A 24,265-nucleotide genomic window follows, 5' to 3' on the forward strand; every position below is an offset into this window, starting at 1 on the left:
GTGGTCTGGGTTCTGACCTCTCTCAGGGCGCCCCCGCGGCTGGGGGATCGGGACCTGCTTCTTCAGACCCTCCGAGCAGGAGAGTGGCCATTACCCTGGGCTTGTGCATCGGCCCTCCGTGGGCTCTGGTCCTTCGTCTCTGGAGCTCTTTCCCAGGGAGGGCACAATGCTACCGGGGCCGTGGGTGGAGGCCGTCCAAGGGGCCTGGGGCTCAGCTTAAAACCTGCGTTTTCTTTTAGGGCGTATTCATTCCTGCTGTGCCTGCCGGGAGGCCCTCAGACCCGGGGGCAGTGAAGGTGGGGCTGGGCGGGGCCGGGGTCCCGGAGCAGCCCTCGCCTGCAGCCCCCGCACAGATGAAGTGTGTCTTTCAGGTGACCCCTCGGGAAAGAATGGCCCACAGGAGAGGCGGCACACGGATGGCCTGGCTGCCCATCCTGGTGGTAAGTGGCCAGGGCACCTGCGTAGGTTCCAGTGGGAGCTCCACCCGGCCGTGCCCTTCACCAGCCGTGTCCTTCTCGGCCTGTTTGTGTGGCAGCGACACGGGCGATCACACACCCCCTTCACTGCGCTCTCCAAGGCGCCAGCAAAGCCCCGACTGGCCCCGGGCCCCGAGGTGGCCGCTGCTCGGAGCTCCCTCGCCGGCCGCGTGCTCTGCGCTCCTGCAGCCACGAAGCGGGGGAAGCCAAGCCCCCGGGCTCCCCAGGAGTCGAGGGCCGTGGGGAGGGGAGTCGGGGGAGCTCCTGGGGTGGAGCGTTTGGGATGGAGCCTACGACAGCAGGGCGGGGGCTGCCTGGTCATTACCGAAGTCGCCAAATCAGCGCCGGGGGCCGCAGGGCCCCGCCAGGTCCTTCCGCCACAACCTCCGGAAGCCGACCCCGAGTTGGGGGGCGTCTCCCAGGGCGCGTGGAGGCCAAAGGAGACCCTTCCTCGAGGCAGGCGTCCCTGGCATGCTGGGCCGGAGCGGAGGACGCCACCTGCGGCGAGAACGAGTTCTACAACCAGACCGCGGGCCTGTGCCACGAGTGTCCCCCGTGCGGGCCGGGGGAGGAGCCCTACCTGGTAAGACCCCGCGCCGCGCCCGCCCCGGAAGTGTAAGAAGCGCAGGCGCGGGGGAGGGGGCGGCGTCCTGCCCCGCGTGGCTGGCGGCCTGGACGCGGCCTCTCCTCCTCCGGACGAGCTCCACGCCGTGATCTCAGGTCCGGGAGCCCCAACGCGGCTGCGGTATTTGGGGTTCTCGCGCAGCCCCGAGAGTCGGGCGCCCAGGCCTGCAGCTCCACCGGCTTGAGTTTATCCGGGACCCGGCGGGAGCGGCAGCGTGGGGCCGGGCGCCGCGGGGCAGGAGGGCTCAGAGGGACCAACATCGGGTCATGGCGGGCGCGGCCGCTGACTCACCTGTGTCCCCGTCCCCGGCCAGTCCTGCGGCTACGGCACCAGAGACGAGGACTACGGCTGCGTCCCCTGCCCCGCGGAGAAGTTCTCCAAGGGCGGCTACCAGATCTGCCGGCGCCACAAGGACTGCGAGGGCTTCTTCCGGGCCACGGTGCTGACGCCGGGGGACACGGAGCACGACGCCGAGTGTGGGCCCTGCCTGCCCGGGTGAGCTCAGGGCCGCCCCGCCCCACCTCCTCTGCCGCCCCGGGTCCCACGGCAGGCAGCCAGGCCTGCGGATCAGCAGGGCGCACATGTCCAGGGTCGGGGTCCCTCCCTCCCTCCACCTTCCCCGGGATGGGCCGCCCACCCGGGCTCCGCGTGTGTGTCCCTAAGTGGACATCGTCATCATAGCACCTCTGAGCTCTCAAATCAAGGAGATCTGTTGAGTACTTTCAATGAGACAACACATGTGGAATGCTCTGGAGGAAAGAAAACCAAGATTCCATACCAATGTATTATTTTTGGTATTTTTAGTATTCTGGAAAAAACTTAGTGTAAAAAGCTACTAATAGAAATATTTGAGACATATGGTGCCTGTAATTCCACCACAATTCTGTTATGTGTCAAAAGTCTTCCCAAAAAAGCAAAGTGAAAGCACAGTTAGCCTAAAAGACAGTCTTCCTTCTTAGACAAGACAGTGGTAAGTTCCCCTTGGGAGAAGGAAAGTACAACCCTGACACCCAGTGACTACCTCCCTCTGGTGGTCACACAACCTGTGCTCACAAGGGCTGCAGATAGAGACTGAGAGCAGTGGTGAAGGCCACTGGTGGTGGTGACAATGGTAGAGGTCATGGTGGTGATGCAGGTGGTGGTGATGCAGGTGATGAAGGAGGTGATGGAAGTGATGGAGGTCAGGGTGGTGGTCATGGTGGTGATGGAGGTGGTGTTGACGGACACAGTGATGATGGCGGTGGTCATGGTAATGACGAAGGTGATAGAAGTGATGGTGGAGGTGATGGCAGTGGTCGTGGCGGTGACGCAGGTGATGTTGATGGACACGCTGATGATGGCAGTGGTCATGGTGATGATGGAGGTGATGATGGCGGTGGTCATAGCAGCAGCAGTGTGAACAATATTTCGCAGCCGGCTTGTCACTTGTTATCCGCCCGCCCCTCCCACCTGGAATCACTGTATTGAATTAAGAGGAGATAGAAAATAAGAAGACTGTGTGCAAACAAGAGCAGTGGACGTTAGTCTATAAAAAAAGGGAAGTGCACAAAGACCCTTCAAGTTAGAGACAGATTGAAAGTGAAAAACTCTTTAAGATGAGGGAGATATTTTAAGCTCGCAGAAATTAACCTTAGTTCAAATGTATGCTGGGAAGCATCTATTTCCTCCGCCATCCCCCTGCTGGTGACCATCCCCACCCCGAGTCTCTGCAGCTTTCGGCCTTCGGTTCAGACCCGCCTCCTGAGCTGCAGACCTGCATGGCCACGTATCTGCCTGATAGGCCCGCATCCCCATCCCGGACACAGAGTACGATCCAAACTATTTGTCAAACGGGTACAGGAAGCAGGGGAACATTATTTCTCAATGTGCAAAGAAACAGGTAGCTACACCCAGGGAGGATAGTAGGCTGTTCCTTTAGAAAGTCTGATAAGAATAAAAGTTCTCGGGCTTCCCTGGTGGCGCAGTGGTTGGGAGTCTGCCTGCCGATGCAGGGGACAAGGGTTCGTGCCCTGGTCCGGGAAGATCCCACATGCCACAGAGCGGCTGGGCCCGTGAGCCATGGCCGCTGAGCCTGCGCGTCCGGAGCCTGTGCTCCGCAACGGGAGAGGCCACAGCGGTGAGAGGCCCGCGTACTGCAAAAAAAAAAAAAAAAAAGTTCTATAGCTGGCAGCCTTTCATTTAGTTGTGGAGGTTATCGTGTTGCCCTGTGCCCACCAAAACGAACATATCGGAAGAAGTAGAATTGAGGTTTTCCCACCAGTGACACAAGCATTGCTGAGGACTTTGTGCAGACACTGCCCAAACAAGAGAACTTCAGTAGGACCTTGACCTTAGGTGGCTGGAATCAGTCCCTCGTAACATACACTTCCTAGGTCTTTGCCTTGACTGTTTCTTATTGGTGCAGACACATAATTCACGAGAGAAACGCAGTTTCGAGGATTAACTACAGCTGTGCCGAGGAAAAGCTTGCACACGTGGCCTTGCTCACCTCGGGAAGAAAATAATGCTCTTTGCAAAACCTCAACTTACTTTGAGAGCTTCCGGGTGTGAGAATCGGATCTGACAGGCACAACCTAGCGTAGCAGCTCCTGTACTTACTTTCGTAAACCTCTGACTTGAGAGCCCACCAGGTGGGTAGTAGTGAGACAAAGAGGAGAACTTTGTTCCTCTCTTTGCAGTGGAAAATCGGTGAGGGCAGGTATGCCCAGTCGTCTAGGGGTCCAGGAAGGACCCTCCTTAGTGGCGGGGGACGGGGGCCAAGAAGAGGACAGGGCTGTCTGAGGCAGATGCTCAAGACAAAGTACAAGGGGCTGTGGGGCTGTGGTCCCTGTGGCCAAGCGGAAGGTGCAGGCAAGGCTGTGGGGATGGGCAGGGGGCAGGGATGGCAAGTCTTCACTTGGTGCCGCTGCAGGTCCCCTGCGGACTTCGCGGTCGCGTAGGGTGCTGTCGGGCTGCGTCCAGAACAAGGAACCCGGCCGCTTGGGGAAGAGACAGAGCCGGGACCAGGCAGGGGAGTCGTGGGAGCGGGCGGGAGCAGAGGCAGAGGAAACCTTTAGAGCAGCTGGAAGATCCTGGTGACGGAGCTGCAGACCGGGTCGTGTGGGATGCCTGCCCAGCCAGCCGTGAGGGCGGTGATGCCTCTTGCTGGGATGTGGCTGCAGGAGGTGGAGGGGAGATGGAGGAGGGGTGTGTGGAATTCGAGGCCGTCCTAGTGTCCAGACCAGGACACCTAACACATGGATGGAGACAGGTGTGGAGCTCAGGTCCGACCTCGGAGTCACCTGCACGTTCGTGATCTGGATGGGCTCCTCCCATGATTCCACTTCGCAGGGCAGGAAGCGGTGGGTGAGGCTCGCCCGGGCCGCTCCGACCCAGCTCAGCCCTGCGAGTGCATCCTGGGGTCTGTGTGGCCGTGTCCCTGCCTGTGGTTTGGCAGGCGCTGTGTGTCAGCGGGAGGCCAGGCCCTGGCTGCACGAGGAGCCGTCCACGGGCTTTCCTGTGAGAAAGGCTGTGCAGGAGGCCGGGGAACAAAGCACGCAGAGAGGCTGGATTTCACTGCTTCCCCACGACAAGCTCCCGCTGGCCGCGGCCACTCCCTGCCGGGCCTCCTAGGACGGAGGGAGGATGGGGTGAAGTTCATGGTGGCTTCTGCCCGCCAGCACGGGGGGAGGGCAAGGGAGCGTCCGCTAGCCTAGGAGCCCCGAGCGGAGGAAGTCCTTGGGGAGAAGCTACACCCCGTCGACTCGGAGGAAGATTCCAGAGGCCCCGTATGAATTGAGTCTTGTCTTGGGCCCCTCACCTTAATCAGCCCTTGAAGAACAGGAGCAAACAGAAAACAAAACTGGGGAAGGTCACAGTGTAGACCAGAGTGTGGGCAGTCTGACCTTTACACAGAGACAGAGGGCCGCGGGGCCCTAAGGGAACAGCCAGCTTCGGGTGGAGGGAAATGAAGCAGCTGAGCTGCGTCCTCACCCCCCCGTCCCGCCCAGGACAGGCCGAGTGAGCCCTGAAGAGAAAAACGTTTCTGAAAGTTACGGGGCGCAGCAGGTGCTAGAGACCAGCGATGGGTTGAATGCAGGCCCAGTTAGGAGGAGGCCCCTGACAGCTCCTGGAGGAACATGCTAGAAACCCTGAGAACCTGCTTCTCACTGGGCCTTCAGCTCATCACCCCGCTGGGCCCAGGAGCCTTGTCAGGCTGGGGCACAGCTCAGACAGCCTCCCCAGCAGGGGCCTGTGTGCCAGGAAGACGGAGGAGGGCCAGGGTGGGGGAGGGTCTCGCCTAGACACCCCTGCCCGTAACGCCGCCAGGCTGCAGACTGTGCCCGAGGGGCCTGCCGGCCCTCCTGTGTCCGGCTTTGGTGGCGGGCATGCCGAGTGCTCAGCACGCTCCGTGCTCACGCCTGCTCACCTGTCTGCTTTGTCTTCTCTCCGCCCCGCAGCTACTACATGTTGGAGAACAGGCCTCGGAACATCTACGGCATGGTCTGCTACTCCTGCCTGCTGGCGCCCCCCAACACCAAGGAATGTGAGTGTCTGCGCCCCGGCAGTGGTCCCAGCTCAGCTCCGATACCTCGCGTTACACGGGAGCTTCCCACCCTGGCTCGTGACCGTGAGAGCACAGAGATGATCTGCGCGCCGGTGGCAGGCTGCAGGTCCATGGGGCGGGGCAGGGTTGCAGTGGCAGAACCACGAGTCAGATGCAGGTCAGCACCAGTGCAGGACCTCTGTGAGCCTCAGTTTTCTCATCTGTAACGTGGACCATCCATCTCTCACGATCTTTGCAAACACCCACAATGCCGAGGTGTTTTGTTGAACGCTACAAAGGGCTCAGCAGTTGTGAGTTCTCACGTGTGTTTTATAAACCAGACGAGGCCAAGGGAATATGAGGATTGATCACAACGCACGTGCCGTAAAGTCTCTCAAGTTTAGAATCTCACCTCGGGCTGCTTCTTTCCTGCTCTAATTTTGGTTTGACGTTCTTGGGTGTCCATTTATGAGGAAGGGCCAGGAATCTCTGCTTCAGAGAAGGCGGTGTGTGGCCTCTCAGGTCTGTGGTCGGGAGAGACACGAACAAGGTGGGACAGGTGGACGGATGGACGACAGGACGGCCGGGAGGGAAGTGGGGGTCTGGTCCTGGGCTGCGTGCGACCCCGCTCCCATTCCAGAGAGCTTGAGGGTCTGCACTGGGGCCCTGCCCACCCCGCTTTCTCACAACATCTTGTCAGGGAGACTAGAACAAGGGCCTGCCTCCTGAAAGCACCAGGAGGAAGCGGAGGAGGGCTCCTGCCCTTGGGATCGGCTGGAGGAGATGCCTTGGGCAGTGGGAGGGCGTTCCCTCCCGTCCAGAGTCCTTAAGTAGATGAACCTGGCAAGGACAGTTTGCACGGCTTTAAAGCTGAGCTTTCCCACCCAGCCAGGTGCTAATTAATTCACAAATTAGAGGAGGGCCAGAGGCCTGGGCTGCCACTTCTGTGGCTTCTGCTGGGGAATCTAAACGGGTCAATCCCAGGGGCCTTTGGGATGAAGTCCTGTCTGGGAAGACGGCAGACACTCCCCCACCTACTGAGAAAAAGCTCTTTGCTGTGGAACCTGGGATTTGTGCAGCTCTTCCCCACGGGCCTTCATCTGAAAGCTCACGGGGCCCGTGTCCTCGTCCGGGGGGGACCCCACTAGCCACCCCGAAGCCGGAGAGCTCTCAGCCCGGGAAGCAGCCCCTCCTCTCCTCCAACACGAGACCCATCACACGGGGAAAGATAGCAGAGTCCCCGAATCCAGCAGACTTCGACAATGAGCGCGTAACCCCCGGCCCCCAGCCCGTAATTGACTGCTTATCTCAAGAGCGGCCCCCAGTGGGTTCGCAGGATCCAGCCCTGAAGGAGGCCAGCAAGGAAGGGAAGCTGAGAGTCAGGGGACCCGGAGTCCTGCTGTGCAACCCTGAAAGTCACCTGACCTCTGTTTGTCCCTCTGGGAAATGGGGAGATGCAGCCAAGAGGCTCTGTGGGCTTACGTGGGGCGTGGAGCCTGCTGGGTAGGGGGTCTCCATGGTGGGCTCCACCTCTGGGGTCTGCACCTTCCTCTGCGCTGACCTTTTATCTGGGGCTTCTGCTCAGGGATCAGCAGACAGGGCCAGAAAGGCTGACAGTGACCAACTCATGGGGCTGCCAGCAGCCCCATCCCGGGAAAGCCAGGAGTTGGTCAGGTCCCCGGAGTCGCCGGCTGGATGCCTGGGTCCCACCGGTCGGGAGCCCAGAGCCCCTTGCCTCCAGCCTTTGGTTGGATGTAATCGCCTGGGCTGGACCCCCGTGAAGCCAGCCCCTTGACACCCCAGGTTGCTGGACAGTGGACCCTACAAACCACGTCAAAGAGCATGGCATGGACCCCAGGGCAGCGTGTGACACAGGCCTCACGTCTCAGTGCTGGAGCAGCCCAGCCAGGCCAGGCCGCGGGAAGCTGTCCTGCAGGCCGAGCCCTGCGCGCAGTGCTCGCCCTTCAAGAAAGAGGCCTCTCTGCACGGCGGAGCCTCACGATGAGTTTCCACTCCTGGAAAGGTCCTTGACTTTGCGCCCTAGTTTCCTCGTCTGTCAGGGGGACACCCCGACCCCCGTCCAGCATGGTAGGGACAAAGGCGCCCGAAGCGCCCGGTCCAGGGCCAGCTCTCTGCCCAGCAGTGCTGCTGCGCGAAGGTGAAGCCTTGGCCCCAGCGGCAGGATTCCAGCTGTTTCTTAAGGCAGAGCTTCTCAGCCGGGAGGGCGCACACCCGTCGCCTGCTCCTGTCGCAGCTCCCGTGGGGTCCAAGCTGCGTCCCCTGAGAGCAGCCAGGCCCTGGTGCTCCGCCGCTGCCCCAGCCTCTGCACCGGGGCCACCCCGTGAAGCCGTACGAGTCCATAAATCGTCCCTAAAAATCCAAACTGTGCCCTACATGGAGGATCCCAGCCGAACTCTGATACAAGCCGGAGTATCCACAGCTTGTGGATTAATAGACCACAAGGGCCGCAGAAACTCCGGTCGCCCGCGCCCCCCAACCCCGGCGTGGAGGTGCGGCCACATTAAGCCACGTGCTCGGTGCTCAGTCCCCAGAGCACGACCCCCACCCAGCGGAGGGCCGCGCACACCCGGACCCGGACCCAGACCCGCCTGCTCTCCTCTGGGGTCTCCTGCCTCGCCTCACCCCGGTTACAAAACGCTGCCTCTTTGCTCCCTTGTGGGTGGAGGGACGGACCCGCCTACCACCCAGCCCCGAGGAACATTCTTGTCTCAGGAGCCAGCCCGGGAGGCACGTGCTGGATGGACAGAAACCTCTCGACACCAAATACTGGTGCTGGTGCCGAGTCAGTCCTCGTGGGACCAGAGCAGAGCCTGGGACGGGGACTCAGAGACTCGGCTGTGCAGGGTCCCGGTGGCGCTGTCCCAAGGGCGCCTGCCCACAGAGATGCCCACTGGCCACGCAGCCTCCCCACCCCTCAGTGTGCCCAGAACAGTCCGTCTGATCCACTGGAGATCAGCGAGGATCCCAGGGCTGTGCAGGTGACACCAGCTGGAGGCCCCTGGGGGTGTCATGAATCAGGGCAGAGGCCCAGCTGCCACCCGGCGGGGACGGGGCACCTGCGGGGCAGGGGATGTGGTCACTGTGTGCCAGCCCCTCCCGTCGGGGGGCAGAGGCATCTCGTAAGTCCAGCCGCCAGCAGCTCTGGCTGTCTCTCTCTAGACCACAGGCCTGGGCGCGTCTGTGTCCCCAAGCCCGTCACCAGCCGCATGGGCAAGCCCAGCAGAGAGGGACAGGAACAGACTGAGACGACAAACACCCACACGCAGAGCCCACGGGGATTTGTCTTCCTGAGATGCGGCTCCAGCTGCCTCAAGCCCCTTAGATGGCCTGGTTCCCAGCAACCTGTTTGCTTTTGAAAGGAAATCGGGTGGTGCTTGACGCTGCCCCCCACCCCAGGAGAGATGGCGAAATCAATGCCGGTTAAATCTCGCTTCAGTCACGAGATGTGTCGGACGTTGGTGGGTGGGGGAAAGGCCGAGGGACGTCCCTCTAGGCCCTGGACGCACTCAGGAGCCCACCTGGGAGAGGATGCGAAGACCCACTGCGGCCTCCCGCGCCCCTCTCAGCGGGAGAGCTAGGACTCACCCGAGGGCCAGCAGTTGGCAGTGGCGGGGACCGCGGGCACGAGCCTGGCGTGGGGAAGGGGCTGCCCCGCCGTGGGCAGAGGGCAAAGGGCAAAGGTCGGCAGCTCATAGGGGTGAAGGCCCTGGGCTGCAGGAGCCGAAATCTCCAGCGGAGGCACCTCTGGTCCTGGGACACCTGAGCAGCCGGCGGTGTTTTACGGACGAGGGAGGCCGCCCAGGGGGACAGCGGCCCGGTCGGGCTGCGGGGACCACGTGTCCTCCCCCCTCCCCCCCGCGAGGGTCTCCAAACAAACAGAAGTGCGGTCACTCGGGGCCAGTCCCCCACTGCCTGTCCCGCCCAGCCTCCACCCTCTCCACCCGCCCACCTCCAGAGCTGCCCAGGTCCTGCAGGGCCAGGACGGCCGTCTGGACACGGGGGCCCCGCGCACCTGTCCTCACTCAGGCAAACCCGAGCCGCGAATGACCCCGGACCCGGAGAGACAGAAGCCAGACGGGAGGAAACGTATTAAAACACGATCCTCTTACGAATCACAGAGCTCAGTCGGACCTAAGGAGGTTCTACTGTCCAGGTGGTTTAACAGGACAAACCGCTGCCGACTCAGCCGACCCAGAACCAGACGCTGCGACACCGTTCACGAAGGAGCCAAGTTTGTGCTTCACAGTTTTGAGGGAAGGAAACCTCATCTCTGTTCTTAAGCCGTTCGGTCACAACTGTTTCAAAAACGTTATCAGAGGAAGATTCTAGAGGGAAATACATCAAAATGTCAACTTTAGACCGTGAGGCTGTGGGTGATCCTCTCCCTTCTTTCTTGGGTTCTGATATTTTCCAGGTGTTAAATCACGAGCCTGTATTCGTTTTATAACTAGAAGAAGTATTACAAGAACGTCCCTGTTCGATGCAATGGAAGGAATCCCTCAGGTGTCTCCCCCCAAACACGCGCGCACACACCTGCTTCTCTCCTCCCCACGGGTGCTCGTGGAGACCGAGTCTGAATCCCTCAGATTGAGCAGCTGTGAACCCGTGTGTCCCACGTAGGGAGCAACATCGCCGGCGAGGTCCGGGCACTCTGTAGCGTTGTCATGAGCTCTAAGAGGTGAAGGGGCCCCGGCCCAGCCCCTTCCTCATGAGAATTCTGGATCCATGGGGCCGGGGGCGCTCAGCCCGCAGCCTGTGCTCCATCTCCAAGGCTGGGGCAGCCGGGTCCTTTCGAGGGACCCATTGTCACCGCCGTCCCCGCAGGTGTGGGAGCTGTCTCGGGAGTCCCTACCAGCTTCCCGCGCACGCCCGGCAGTAGCACCCTGTCCCCGTCCCAGCTCGTCCACAAAGGTAAGGCGGCGAGGGTGCCGGCCCCAAGGGGTGGCCGAGAGTGAGGGGGGACAGGAGGGTCATCAGAACGGGACCTTCCCCACCTCGGATCACTCCCCTCGCGTGTCCGTCGCGCTCAGGCCCTGGCTGCTGGAAGTTAGCAACTTTCTCTGCAAGGAGGGGAGCCAATCCCTCCACAGGTGCCGGGGCCCCTTGGACCACGCTGGTGACCCAGGTGTACACAGCAGGGAGCCGGAGGGGAGGCCAGCCCCCTGGGGTTGGGCCTGACTCAGGGGAGCCTTGCTGGCTTTCAAATGAACCTGCCCACCCGACACTTTAATACTTGTTTCCAGTAACTGTGCTTCACCCCCAAGTCCTCAAGGCTGGGGGGCTGCAGGACCCTGGCCTTGGTGTCTCTCGGAGCAAGACTGGGGCTTGTTCCCATGCTGCCCGGTTGGGAAGCACGTTCCGGGCCCACGTCTCAGAATCCCAGGGCGCGCGGCCCACCAACCTGACCCCTGCATTCACACGGAGCACTGAGGCGGGAACTTAGCTGAAGTTCTGAACCTCACTTCCTCCAGGACGGAGGTGGCACCAGCACAGAGGAAAGGAAAACACGAGGACCACCCAGATGCACCCCACCTGGAGGGGCAGCGCCTGGCTACCGGCTCTAGTGCCTTTTAACAAAGAGGGGCCGGCCTCCCTCTGGGGGCCGGGGGCCTGGGTACCTGGATCCTGCTTCGAGAGAGCGGGTCCTGCTTGGTTCCCTCAGAGAATTAGGACCGGTCTCCCTTTTTGGGGAGACGAGCAGAGGAGGTGCGTGGCAGCCTGGGCACGCCTCTGCCTGGGCCCTGGGCACACAGAGCCCGAGGCTGCAGGAGAAGCTGGAGCCCCACCAGGGATCACGTCTCGGCCCTCGGAGGCGACGCTTCCACCCCGGCTCTTGCTGGGAAAAATCTTGGATTGAACTGTCTTCAGGACAGTTTAGCTCGTGGGCCCCCTTCTCTCCACACCCACCTGCTGGGTCCCCAAAGAAGTAGAACCGAGAGCAAACACCCGGGAGCAACCTGGGCATCCGCCACCGCTGGCCAGCAAGGGGGCCGGACGGGCGGTCCCGACGTGACGGCCGGAGCGGACTTTTAGCGCTTGGTTCTCAGACGAAGCCAGCGTTTTGGATCCCGAGGGTCCCCTGGAGGGTCAGCGGCAGGGCCACTGCTCACCGGGGCCGCGGCCTCACAGGGCGGCCCGAGCCCCGAGTCACGGCCTTCTCTCCCGACCGCAGCAGAGCTCTTGGGCCAAGGACACCTGGCCACGGCCCTGGTCATCGCCATGTCCACCATCTTCACCATGGCCATCGCCCTCGTCCTCATCATCATGTTCTACATCCTGAAGGCCAGGCCTCCCGCCCCAGGTGCCGCCCCCGTGCCCCGCGCCCGCCCCCCCCACCACTCCCCCCGACGTGAGCCGGCCGCCCACGCCCTCTGTACCCACAGCCTGCTGCCCCAGCGCCCCCGTGAAGAGCCCGGAAGCCCCCGTGAGCCAGGAGGAGGAGAAGAAAGCAGCCCCAGGTGGGGGGCAGCCCCTGGGCCGGGCGCCCGGGAGGGCGTGGGCTGAGGGCCGGGCGCGCGTGCCCCTCCGGGGAGGCCGGATGCTGACGCCTCCCCGACCTGCTCCCGTCCCCACAGACAGCGTGGTGATGTTCTCCGAGCAGGACGAATTCGAGAAGCTGACGGCAGCTCCGGCGAAGTCGGCCAAGAGGTGAGTCGGGCACAGCAGCCCATGGTGTGGCGGGCGGGCAGGCCCTCGGGGGTGCGAGCGGGAAGGGGTGCTAGGCCGCCTGCTGTCCGCGCCGGGCTCCGTGTCCTGCCCCTCCACGTGGCGCCGCGGCGGGGCTTCGCTTCCGTGACCCACTTGCTAGGACACAGGGCTCTTTGTTTTTAAATCGATCTTCAGCCAAACCACAGGAGGCGAGCAGGGTGCCTATGAGGAAGAATGTGGTTCTTCGTCTGCGTGGAGTGATTTCGAGAGCGTGACTAGGGCCGCGGCCTGGGCGGGGGCAGGGGGGTGACGTGAGCCCCCCTGCCCCCCGTGGGGGGTCCCGAAGCCCCCCGCCCCGCCCCCGTCGGAGGGGGTCCCCGGGCGCAGGCTGTGTTCGGCTTTGTTTCCAGTAACTCCAGGCGTCTGCGGGGTGCGGCGCTGGCCCGGGATCCCATCTGCTCGGTGGAGACTCGGGTGTGGACGGCCAGGAGGTGGGGGAGGCCCCAGAGCGGTGTCTCTCCGTCTCAAGGCCCGTGCCCAGAGCCGCTCGGTACAGCGGGGACAGCTGCTGGTGCCCACAGTCCCCACTGCTGGGGCAGCGGGTGAGGCCAGCCAGCCCGGGCACCTTTAACCCTAACCCTGTCTCCGTAGTGAAAACGACGCCTCATCGGAGGAGGAGCAGCTGCTGAACCGGAGCCTGGACAGCGACGAGGAGCTGGCCCCCGACGGGCAGGGCCCCTCAGAGCTGTGCCTGCTGTCGCTGGTCCACCTGGCCAGGGAGAAGCCGTCCACCGCCACCAAGGCGGCCGGGGTGAGGCCCACGCCCGGCCCCCAAACACACCGCCTTCCACTGAGCAGGCGCTGCTGAGTCCGGGGGTTCCTCCCACGAGCCCCGCCAGGAGGCAGGTTCAAAAGGAGGCATTAAGGACAGAAAAGTTAGTTCCCTTACTGTGCAGCTTTATAGAAGAAGAGAAAGAATAACAAACCAAGAGGAGAAAGTTTAAATGGCTTGGAACAGCACAGGACAGCACATCCTTTGTAAACATACTGGAATATACCCACCCAGACAAGACACACACGCACGTGCACACACACGCCTGCCGCCCAGAGAACGGCCGGGTGCCGCGGGGGCCGAGGTGCAGCCTCGGGGTCACTCCCGACAAGGATGTGCCCTGGCTGCCCAGCTCAGCGACCCTTGGAGGGGGCCTGTGGGGTCGTCCCAAGAGATGGTGGCTCCGAGGGCCACGTGTGCACCCCGAGCCGCCCGCTCTGGAGAGCGCCAAACGGCTCCGTGCCTGCAGGAACCCCCCTGCAGGCTGGGGCCCCCAGGTCCGTCCTGCCATACAGACCGAGGCCAGACGTGGCCTCTGGTCGTCTTTGAGTCTGAATGTCCAGTGGAGCCCAGGAAGGCCCTGTGAGCAAGGAGGGCGCCGGAGTTGGATGACCCAGGGCAGAGGCTTCCTTCTGCAAATCTGACAGCCGCTCCTGCCAGGCCGCGGTTCAGCGTTTCTGATGGGAAATCAGGAAGGCGGCTGCTCGCCAACACTGAGGTGGAGAATTAGGTGCTTTGCTGCCGTTTTCTCGCTTTCTGAAACTTAATACTCACCTTTTTTCGTAGATTCAGAGTCGAAGAAAGAAAATACTGGACGTGTATGCCAATGTGTGTGGCGTCGTGGAAGGTAAGTGGAGGTCCAGGGGGCACTTATTCCCGGGGACCCTCTCTGGCCGTCTGGCTGGGTTTCGCTCTTGGGTCTTTCAGTTTCTCTCTCTTGTTCAGGTAGCTAATTTCTATTCCGCTATCCAGTTCACTAATTCTTTCCTCTTTATTCTGCCGTATCTACTGAGCTTTTAATCTTGGTTATTACATCTTTCAGTTCTAACATTTCCATTTGGTTCTTTTTTTTTTTTTTTTGCGGTATGCGGGCCTCTCACCATTGTGGCCTCTCCCGTTGCGGAGCACAGGCTCCGGACGCGCAGGCTCAGCGGCCATGGCTCACGGGCCCAGCTGCTCTGCGGCATGTGGGATCTTCCCGGACCGGGGCACGAACCCGCGTCCCCTGCATCTGCAGGCGGACTCTCAAGCACTGCGCCACCAGGGAAGCCTCCGTTTGGTTCTTTATACTTTCCTTTGTTAACCTTTCTATTTTTTCTCATCTGTTTCAAGTGTCAGTATGTTTGTAATTACTTGTTGAAGCACGTTTATCGCGGCTTCCCTAAAATCTCTGTCAGATACCCCAACATCTCTTGTTATCTCAGTGTCAGCACTTACTGATTGTCTTTTTTCACTCATTTGAGATCTTCCTGGTGCTTGGTCATGATGAGTGAGTTTCTATGGAAACCTGAACAGTTTTATGTGATATTCTGAGACTCAGGGTCTTACTTGAAGCTTCCGTGCAGCTGGCTTCCTCTGACACACCTGGGCGGGGGAGGGGCAGCCCTTGTCACCGCCAGGTGGCCGTGGATGCGCGGGTTCCCACTCGGCCTTCGCTGACACCCGTGGGGGTGCGGGTGGGCACCTGCTCTTCCGAGTGGTCCCCACCAACACCACAGGCGCGGGGAGGCTTGTTACCAGCCGGTGAGGAGCAAGCCCCTGTCCCTACCTGGCCCTGCCGACACACCTGGTGCTACGGCCTCCTGGGGGTGGATGCCCAGGCTCCCACTCAGCTTTGCTGGCCTTGGAGGGAGTGGGACCAGGGCTGTTCTGTGTGTCTGGCTGTAAGAGGGCAGTCACTGTCCGAGTGTTTTCTTCTTGCTGAGAGAGCAGGCTTTTGACAGGCGTTTTGTCTGTGCTTGTGGGTGTGTCCCAGGTCTTCAGCTGTGCTACCAGGAGGAAGAGGGAAGAGCGTGTCTACTGCATCTTCCAGAAGTGGAAACACGTTCTTTTTTAAGTGCCTCTGGCCGAGTCTGACGTACAGTGGGGTCTGAGGAATGCTAGGCCACTGACTTGGCAGTGACTTGGCTCAGATGACACCCACGCCAGGCTGTCCTTGGAGCACCTTTCATGAAGGTGACCGTGGTCCCCATAAAGGGACCTGAGTAAGAGTGGCCCGTATCAAAGGCGCTGGTGATGGCCCACCATGTCCTAGAGGGCGTCCTGGAGGGCTGCTTGGGTCAGGGGAATGGAGGGGCTTCGCGTGTGCCTGGCAGTGTCCCGGGAGTTGTTCACCTTAAGCATATATTCTGTGTGGTTTTCTGCATTTGTGTTTTATTTTACAGTTTTAAAAAAGAGTCTAGAAAGCCTTTTCGAAGGTGCTGCGCTTCTGCCGATCTCTGACCGTGGCCCTTTGTCGCGCAGGCCTCAGCCCCACGGAGCTGCCGTTCGACTGCCTGGAGAAGACCAGCCGGATGCTCAGCGCCACGTACAACTCGGAGAAGGCCGTGGTGAAGACGTGGCGCCACCTGGCCGAGAGCTTCGGGCTCAAGCGGGACGAGATCGGGGGCATGACGGACGGCCTGCAGCTCTTTGACCGCATCAGCACGGCCGGCTACAGCATCCCGGAGCTGCTCACCAAGCTGGTGCAGATCGAGCGGCTGGACGCCGTGGAGTCCCTGTGCGCAGACATCCTGGAGTGGGTGGGGATCCCGCCGCCCGCCGCCCCGCCGCCCCCGGCGTCCTGAGCGGGGCCCGCGGACCCCGTGGCTGGGCTGCCTCCCATGCACCAGGGACGCCTTGCTGGTCCGAGAAACGGGAGGAAACAGGCCCGTCTCCCGGTCTAACCAAAGACAGAAATCCACGTGGACACGCCAACCCGCCGGCCTCGCCAGCCCCAGCGAAGTCTGTGCGCATCCGTGCGTCCTACCCGCCACTCCCTCCTCCGCGGACACGGTCGGCCCCACCCGTGTGCACCAGCAGTGCCGGGAGGACAGACGTGAAGCCTCTGGTCCCTGGCTGCGGGGAGTTCACAGCCCGGGAGAGACAGACGTTCGCCTGGAAGACGGCACACAACCCGAGCGGGGGAGCGCTTCCTCTGGGAGATGAAGCAGGTGGGTGGGCGTCGCCACGAGGAACACAGCTCCAAGGCTGGGAAAGCGGCAAGAGGCAGGCCCCGCGCCACGCCCTCCCGCTCCAGGCTCAGCGTGGGTCTGAATCACCCACGTGGCCCTGGGTCACCGTCTCCCTGCAGCCCTTCCGGTCACACGGAAGCCCCTGCCACCGGCCCCACGCGCTGGTCCGCAGGGCGTCCGGTCAAGGGCCGCCGCGTGAGTCCAGCCTGGGGGCCGGGGTCCCTGCACCGCTTCCCGCTCTCATCCGCACTCGGATGGCGCCCTCTGCGGGCAGCAGTGCTCAGGGACACAGGCCACCGGCTTCAGACAGAAACAAGTGGTCGGCTGTGCTTGGAAAAGGAAATCACGACTTCCTGAGAGGCCAGCCACGTAACCCCAGGTTTCCTCGTGGCGCCTTCTGAGCCCGTCACGGAACGTGAGGCCTGCAGCCACGGAGCGCCTGGGCTCGGGGTCTGGGGACCTGGTCTGCTCGTGCCAACGTGGGCCATTTTCGTCCCCTGCCAGGCCTCAGTTTCTGTTCTGCAAATAAGAGGTTAGTCTGTGATTCTGAATCAGGGAAGATAAAGCTCAAGTGAGCAAAAATGAAATGGAGCTGCAGGAGGTGCCAGGCCTTCCTAACGTCAGCGGTCCTGACATCCCCCGTGCGTCACAGGACTTTTAACAGGCACGTGTCCAGTGTTTCACAGTAACTTTGCTGACTTCATGGCCCTTTAAACATACTGTAGTAAGTTTTATCAGGAATCTAAGTTGAATAATAGTATTTTTAGGCATTTATTGAGTGTATGGCTTTCCACCTTTGCTCAGCAAATACAGGAAACTATATATATATTTCTTTTTTACCAGAAAGCCAACCTGGTATTTCTGGAATGCATGCTACCCTAGTTGGTCATGGATTAATGTTCCCGTAACATACGGTTGGTGTTGATTTGTTCATATTTCTTTTAAACTTTTGAACCTCTTATTCTTACTTTCTTTGACAATTTTTGGTACTGGGTTCATGCTATCTGTATAAAATGAATGTTTTTTCCTACCTTCTGGGCCAGTTTAAATAGCTTTAAATATTTCCTCTTTGAAATGTTAAAACAATTCACCTGCAAAACATCTGGAATTAATGTCATTTTTAAAATTAATTTTCACGCTTCTGTAAGACTTTAATGATTTTCTACTGCAGATTTCTTGAGGCAATTCTGAAAGTTTGTCTTTTTCTAGAAAACAGTCCATTCCATCCAGATTTTCAAATTTATCAACATAGGGCAATACGGAATTTATTCGTAATTTTGAAAGCCTCCCTTACTTACCCTAAATATATATTTTTATTCTTCACGTTGCTGGCTTTCTATGTTTTGCCATGTCCGTATACGTATTTTAGTTTTCAGTTAAAAGCAATCTCTTCTGCTTTTAATAGTGGTTACGCTGACATTTTCCAAAAGCCTTCTTCATCCTTCCTTCTTCTGTCGAAGTCAGTACTGAGATGGACGGTGAAAATGCAGAAATCTGCTGCTTTTACTAGAGCTCCTGCTCTCCACCTAGATCCCAGGCCCCCGTCAATTCTGCTTTTGACATCGATTAATAGAGTCTCATCCAAACACTCTTAACTATCGCTTTCCCCATTATTTACCCTTTTGAGGAATTTAACGTTTCACTCCATTTTATACACAAATTACAACAGATCTTTAAACCTATTTACGTTTCAGTGGTTCCAGAGCCCACTACAGTCTTTCGGTACGAGGCTGAGTTAATAAACTCAATTTTAAGTTGGTTACAATAATCTGTGCAGTTTCTTTTCTCAGGAATGGTACGTAAGTGGATAACTTCTGAACACCTGCAAATCTGAAAACACCGACGCCAGGCATGTTCACTAGGTGTGAGTCCTCCCGATTGACCTCTGGCACCGCAGGAGCTGGCTTGCTTTTCTCCTCCTGCAGGTAGCGGCCCATCACGCCTGGCGTGCGCTCACGGGCCTTCGGTCCCCACTCGACTCCGGCTCTCAGCTCGGCTTCTGCTCGGCCTGTGCCCCGTGGCCCCTTCGGAAGGAGGCGCCAGCCCCGCCGCCGTGCGCCGCCGCCCTCTCCCGGGACCTCCCCTGCCCCCCAGCGCTGGCTCCACCTCCTCAAGCACTGGTGATGGGTTTCTCGCGTTCACTGTCGCTTCTGCATTTTTAAGTGCCTGTAAGCCTCACCATCACATTAGCCAGCTCTTTATGGATTTCTGTTTCTGCTTCACAAACAGCACAGTCTCTCACATTCTTTTGAAGGGGCCCAAGTTTCCTGAGACTTTCTTCCAGATTCTGAAAATGAGACTAAATGCTGGTAGAGGACAATCTCTGTGAGTCTTCAGGATGATTTCCTCTGTGTGTCAGTTTTCTGTCCTACGCCCCGAGCTCTACCCAGACCTCTGGCTACGTCACTCACCTTTGATGGCAAGAGAGCTCTCTGGGTGCGGGAACTATGGCAGCTAAAGTGTGTGTGCATACGCTTCTAGAAGGGGGACTTTTAACATATTAAGAAAACAGAACGATGACACGCTCTAACCTTGTTCCCACATGAACGCCAATTTATTCCAAAGGATTTTCCTAAAACATTTTTACAAAACGTAACTCCAGGCTCTTAACCCTGAAAATTCCATCGTGTACATTAGTACCACCTTAGCCGAATGGAAAAAATCCACATTCCACAGCTTCTACAGGTTCCATTTTAAAGGTTAAAAGAATTTTTCCATTTTTCATGATAAATGATGCTACTCATAACTTACTTGGTCGTTACTTTGGTGATTTTTACAGTCTTACAAGTAGCAACACATAGGTAATACCTATAAATAATAATGAGCCAGCCTAAGGGTTTGTACTGGAGGCCAGGGAGCTGCATTTTGTTAAACCCAAATTGAACAGAGTTGAATTCAGGTTAATACAGAGAAATGCATGCTCTGGATGTGTCGTCCTTTGTATTTCTTGAAGCATCAGATGAACTGTAGAGAGTTCAAAGAGCTTCTTATTACTCCTGTAAGAGAATGAGCACATTAATTTAATTACACACTTAGGAACAGTGAGAGATACGTTATGTGTAAGTGTGGGGAAATGGATAACTAAAGGATTAACATGCTAAGACAAACAAAATAGCTTGTATGAAATAGGCCTAAAGTGGAAAAGTATTCAAGGAGAAAAGAGAATATTTTATCATCCTGAAACGTGCACCCTATTCACTACTGGAGCGGACTTTTCCCTCACAGCCGGAAAGAGTGAAATACTTGACCACCTTATTTTAAGTAAGCTGGGCTTTCTAACGCAGCAGAATATTACCTGGCCTCTTGACTTGGCTCCAAAATACCTTTGCAACCATCCTCTGCATAGTAACCAATCAGTAACTTCACTTTCGATCAGTGAGAATGACACCTGGTAGCGTATTTCCCATTTCCTTGTGTACATCCATCTGTTTGCCTCTCCAGTAACCCAAGTGACCACCACCCGATACAGAAGGGTTTACAGATTTACCCTGAGACTTGCTTGGGCGTCAGCTTCTCCCAACTCCTCATTCAAGCTTCGTTCTAGTTCTTCATCTACGTCTGAAATGAACACGGACTACAAAACACATTGCCAGCCGTAAAGCACTCTGGCCCAAGGACACAGCTGCACTGGGCACTACTTCAACAAAGCCCAGGGATTAAGAGCTGAGAAGGAATTAAACCTAAGTGACGCCACTGCAGCCTTGTGCCACCACAGAGGGTAAACTGGCAACAGGCCTCCTCGAGAATTTACTGATTACAAATCGAGACAATCACAGCCCGTCGGCCTGCAGGCAAAGGAAGACAACGAACTGACAAGTTTAGCTGATACCAGAGCTCAACTCGTAAGTTGGTGAGTTGCGTATGAGGTTACAATTTGACAATAATTCCCTACAGTGCGGTACGGTGTGCGACACCAAACAGAAGAGACGGACCTGCGGTCACACAACCACAAGGAATTTCAGGATGCGTTGTATTCACCATCCCTGCATGCTGAGGCCTGGCGAGACACCCAGGTTCGCTGCCATGGAAGTCACAGGCGAGGGGACGGGGGCGGGGCGGGCAGAGGAGCTGAACCAGCCCAGCGCTGCACTGTCATAAAAACGCAACGGACAGAAGGTGCTCAGAGGTGCCTCAAGGGAAACACTGGATATACAAGACTCCAGGAAAACACGGCTTAAAGCCTATGTCCTTTTTTTATAATTTATAAACTGGTTTTACCGATGTGTGCATTGGGGAAAGAAGAAATATGAAAAGAAAGCCCTCAATTCTTGCAATAAAACCAAACCAGTGGCAGTAGCATGCCCATAAGAGTTTGTTACCAGCATCATTTAAAATCTTTTCTGCCTGATTCATTCTCTTCCCTAAACTCACTGCAGTCAATAATAAGGATCTACAAAATAGATTGTTTTATTCTCTCCCTTATTTTCACCTGTTGCGTCGCAGAACACCAGTGTGCAGGAAGCTGTTCGAGGGTTCACTCTGTCCCTAAGCGTGTGGTCTTGGATCAGTGTTAATATTCTACACGTTTACTGGAAACTTTGATTTAGTCATCACAGTTGAGCCACTACAGGATTCGGAAACATCTAAATGACCACAGTAAGATACGTCCTAACAAAAAATGTTAGAAACACGAAATTCTTACTTGATTTTGGACAGTTTCTGTAGGATGATGCTGAGCTTCTCTAGGATGTGGAGGTCGAGCTTCGGGCCCCGGAGCAGCACCGAGCAGGTTCGGAAGAAGAGGGAGCAGCTGCACACCTGCAGGAAGGGCTGCAGGAACCCTGCGAGACAGGCAGGTCCGCGGTGAGGGGCCAGCGCGCCTGCGGATGGGCTCACCAACACTGAACTGGGTGTTCATTCTTTCCCCTCCTAAACTATGGGGAAAGTACCATCATTTGAAGAATTAAAATACTACTGGCTCTTGTTGAACGATGCAAACCGAAGGTAAGACCATTTCCCCTGGTGTCAAACTTCCATTAAGCGGAATCTAGAAGAAAGTCCGTAAGAGGAGGCTGTTTAAATACTTAGCAGTAAGAAATTCTGTTGGGGTAGTAATTCTTTAAAAACCCTAAATTTAAGAATTTCATTTATGTGCTAATGACAACTTACATAATCGCTGAATAGGAAAAAACTTTTTAAAGCATAAAAGCAAAAGTGGGAAAGATTCATAAAAGAAAAGATTGAAAAATTTTATAAGGTAAAAAACTTTAAATGTCTATGTAAAAGAAACGAGAACAAATTAAAAGGCGAAAGCTCTAAAAAACAAAACAAAAGGGAAATGCCAAACTTGGTGGGGCGCGAGTTGGGGGCAGAATCTCCTCGTAATATATTTGCCAGAAGAATTGATATTTTACTATAAAAAGAGCTCCTATAAATCACTAAGAAAAAGATAGACCTAATATTGTTAGAAATGAGCAAAGGGTGCAAGCAAGCAACTCACAACAGAACAAAAGCAGTAACAACATTCAGCTCGGTGCTGGTGTAGTGAGATAACTGGAATTTGCCAGATTCGTGTGAGAGACTGAAGTGTGATATCCTTTGACTCTGACAGAGACGTAGACAAAGGTGTATGAAAGAGTCCCTGTAAAGTCTGTAACCGTGAAAACTGAAAGCTCCACTGAACAAAACAATGTGTAAAAATGCTTTCCAAGGTGTAAGTCACTTACATTTGTAATTAGGGAAGCCTGGACAGAAACAAAAATCATACAATAACATTAAACTGTGGCCTTTAAAACAGTTAAATTCCCCTGTAAAACTCAGGGGCTCCCAAAATGGGGACAGAACTTTATTTCCAGCACAAATCAGTGACTAAAGGACGTAAGAATAAGAGAAGTCTGCGCTCATCATTCTTTTTGAGCACATAAGCACAGCCGGAAAGACTCTATGCCAGTATTTTGATGGTGTACTGAGGAAAATAAACTATTAAGTGGTGAAACTGGCAAACCCCAAAATAACAGTCGGAGGAATGTTCTGGTAACAGGAAGTGAAAGCTGGTGCATGGAATCAAGGTTGTGCCCTTTGCACGGGACCCCGCGGTGAGAAGCTGGAGGGGAAATGCACACCTCCCCACGGGAGCCCACCAAGTGTCTACATGTGTTTCGATCTCAGACACACAGACACTTTCTGAAGAATGAACTTTAGGTTACGAGTATGGTGCACATAATCTGCAAATATATTAAAAATACACCCAGAGTTCAAGCAGCTTCGTTAAGCAATTGTACACCTTCCTCGGTTCAGATCCTGAGACCCGTGGTGCAAGTCACTCTCAACCGGAAGGCTGACCACTGCACAGCTGACGAGTGAGGTCCGGGGAGAGGGACAGCCCCCAGTCACTGCCGGAGCCACCTCGGGGGGTTCTCAACACTGCCACAGGCCACAGTATCAATGCTTTCCATTTAAGAGGCCGCAAAACACCTAAGCAAGTTATGATAGTTGTTTGTAAATTGCAAAAGTGTAAGAGAGTGCATCTCCCTTTATTTTGCTTTACTTTATGTGTAAATCAGGTCCTGGCATGAATAAAACACAGATATTTACAAGTAAGCACTTCCAAATAAAAGTGAACTTCCTTGTATGACCTCTGTAATGGAAAAAGGCCAAGACCAGGCAAAGAGTTTAATACACCCGCATATTTTAAAAGTAAAGCTTATAAAGGTCTTTTAGAAGCAGAAGAGGTTCACTGGCCTGACTTCCAATCTCTCTTCTGACCTGTGAGACAGACGTCAAACAAGAGAAAGGAAACGCAAAGATTCATATATGCATTCGGTTAGGTTTACCTATAAAGGTGAAACATTATAGTCAACATTTTCTTCAGTACTACCGTGTTTAAATTAATTATATATTTTTTAAGCTTAGAAGAATTTCAATTTGAATACACGTGGCCAGTACGAGAGAGGAAAAGAAGAACCAAAGGCCCAAAAGGCCAGGTGACTCCTCTTCTAAACTTCACTGATGTCTTCACTGATTAAAATGGGAAGATAAAAGTGCTTGAGAGAATTTCTCTCCCCAACACCTAGTCATATGGATCAAAAATTGTAAAACAAATGAAACAAAAAACCTCATTTACAAAAACCAAACCCACACACAGACAAAGGAAGGGGAGAAGTCCTCGTCACGACCTTAAAACTGGCAGCAGGCAGCCCAGGACAGAAGCAAGGAGTTCCAGAGCAGGGCCTGAGCCCACCTCGACGCCCCTCTTCCGCAAGACACGGGGGAGGGGACACAACCTCGGGAATTCTCACCAACCCCCCCACCACAAACCCGCAGAGGAGCCACTGCCGCCTCTTCACTCCTCTGACAGGGAATCAACTGAAAACAAAGTCCCAGAGCGAACTGTACTGGGAACCAGCTGAAGCCAAGAGAATTTCTCTATGGGAACAGGACACCCACGCCTCCCACTAACTAGGTTAAATGAACCCAAACGAGATAGTTTAGCAGAATCTGAGAAGTGAGAACACAGCCCTGAGAATCTGGCAAAGAGCAGGTCACCACCAGAGCCACCGGCTACAGGAAAGAACGGATACATTAGGGAAAAGGGCTTTCAAACTGTGGCACGGAAGGGAGAGAAAACCTGGACTGGGACAAATGGTAGGCAGAGTGAGGAAGGCCCACCCCGTCCACGAGGACAGGGAACCAGAGTCATCAGAGACAGATGAACCGGTTTGCAAGGCAGAAATAGAGACAGATGTAGAGAACAAATGTACGGACACCAAGTGGGGGGCGGGGGGGGGATGAATTGGGAGATTGGGATTGACATATATACACTAATATGTATAAAATAGATTTAAAAAGAGACAGCACGTCAACTCGGTGAGCATGTTATAGCAATCAATCAACCACTCAGTCAACCAACCAATCAGAAAGGGATATAGCACACACAAGGCAGAGCCAAACCTAAAAGAAAACACAAAGAACAGAACAGTTTTCCATAAGAGTTCTGAGGTCTCAGTTAACCTAATAACAAGGCTA

The 24,265-nt window shown here is 56.3% G+C and overlaps 2 protein-coding genes across 9 annotated transcripts in view; one reads left to right on the top strand and one right to left on the bottom strand.

Moving 5' to 3' along the window:
* The first annotated feature begins 389 nt into the window (after positions 1–389).
* On the top strand, positions 390–16,754 carry EDAR (ectodysplasin A receptor). Its single transcript, XM_060027651.1, has 11 exons — positions 390–440; positions 937–1,059; positions 1,415–1,596; positions 5,541–5,626; positions 10,472–10,558; positions 11,823–11,948; positions 12,031–12,105; positions 12,223–12,295; positions 12,947–13,106; positions 13,914–13,974; positions 15,591–16,754. The coding sequence occupies exons 1-11, from the start codon at positions 390–392 to the stop codon at positions 15,911–15,913; spliced, it is 1,347 nt and encodes a 448-aa protein (XP_059883634.1). The 3' UTR covers positions 15,914–16,754.
* A 2,073-nt stretch (positions 16,755–18,827) lies between these two features.
* CCDC138 (coiled-coil domain containing 138) overlaps positions 18,828–24,265 on the bottom strand; it is a 48,701-nt gene continuing 43,263 nt past the window's right edge. For 6 of the 8 annotated variants that reach the window (XM_060027186.1, XM_060027185.1, XM_060027184.1 and 3 more), the window contains 2 exons: positions 20,943–21,081; positions 18,828–19,296 (listed from right to left, as the gene is read on the bottom strand). In XM_060027186.1, the coding sequence (XP_059883169.1) occupies positions 19,131–19,296; positions 20,943–21,081 (305 nt within the window). In that variant the 3' untranslated portion in view covers positions 18,828–19,130. The other 2 variants (XR_009521494.2, XM_060027188.1) reach the window with 2 other exon arrangements.

The sequence above is a fragment of the Delphinus delphis genome, chromosome 12, assembly GCF_949987515.2.
Source record: "Delphinus delphis chromosome 12, mDelDel1.2, whole genome shotgun sequence".
NCBI lineage: Eukaryota > Metazoa > Chordata > Mammalia > Artiodactyla > Delphinidae > Delphinus > Delphinus delphis.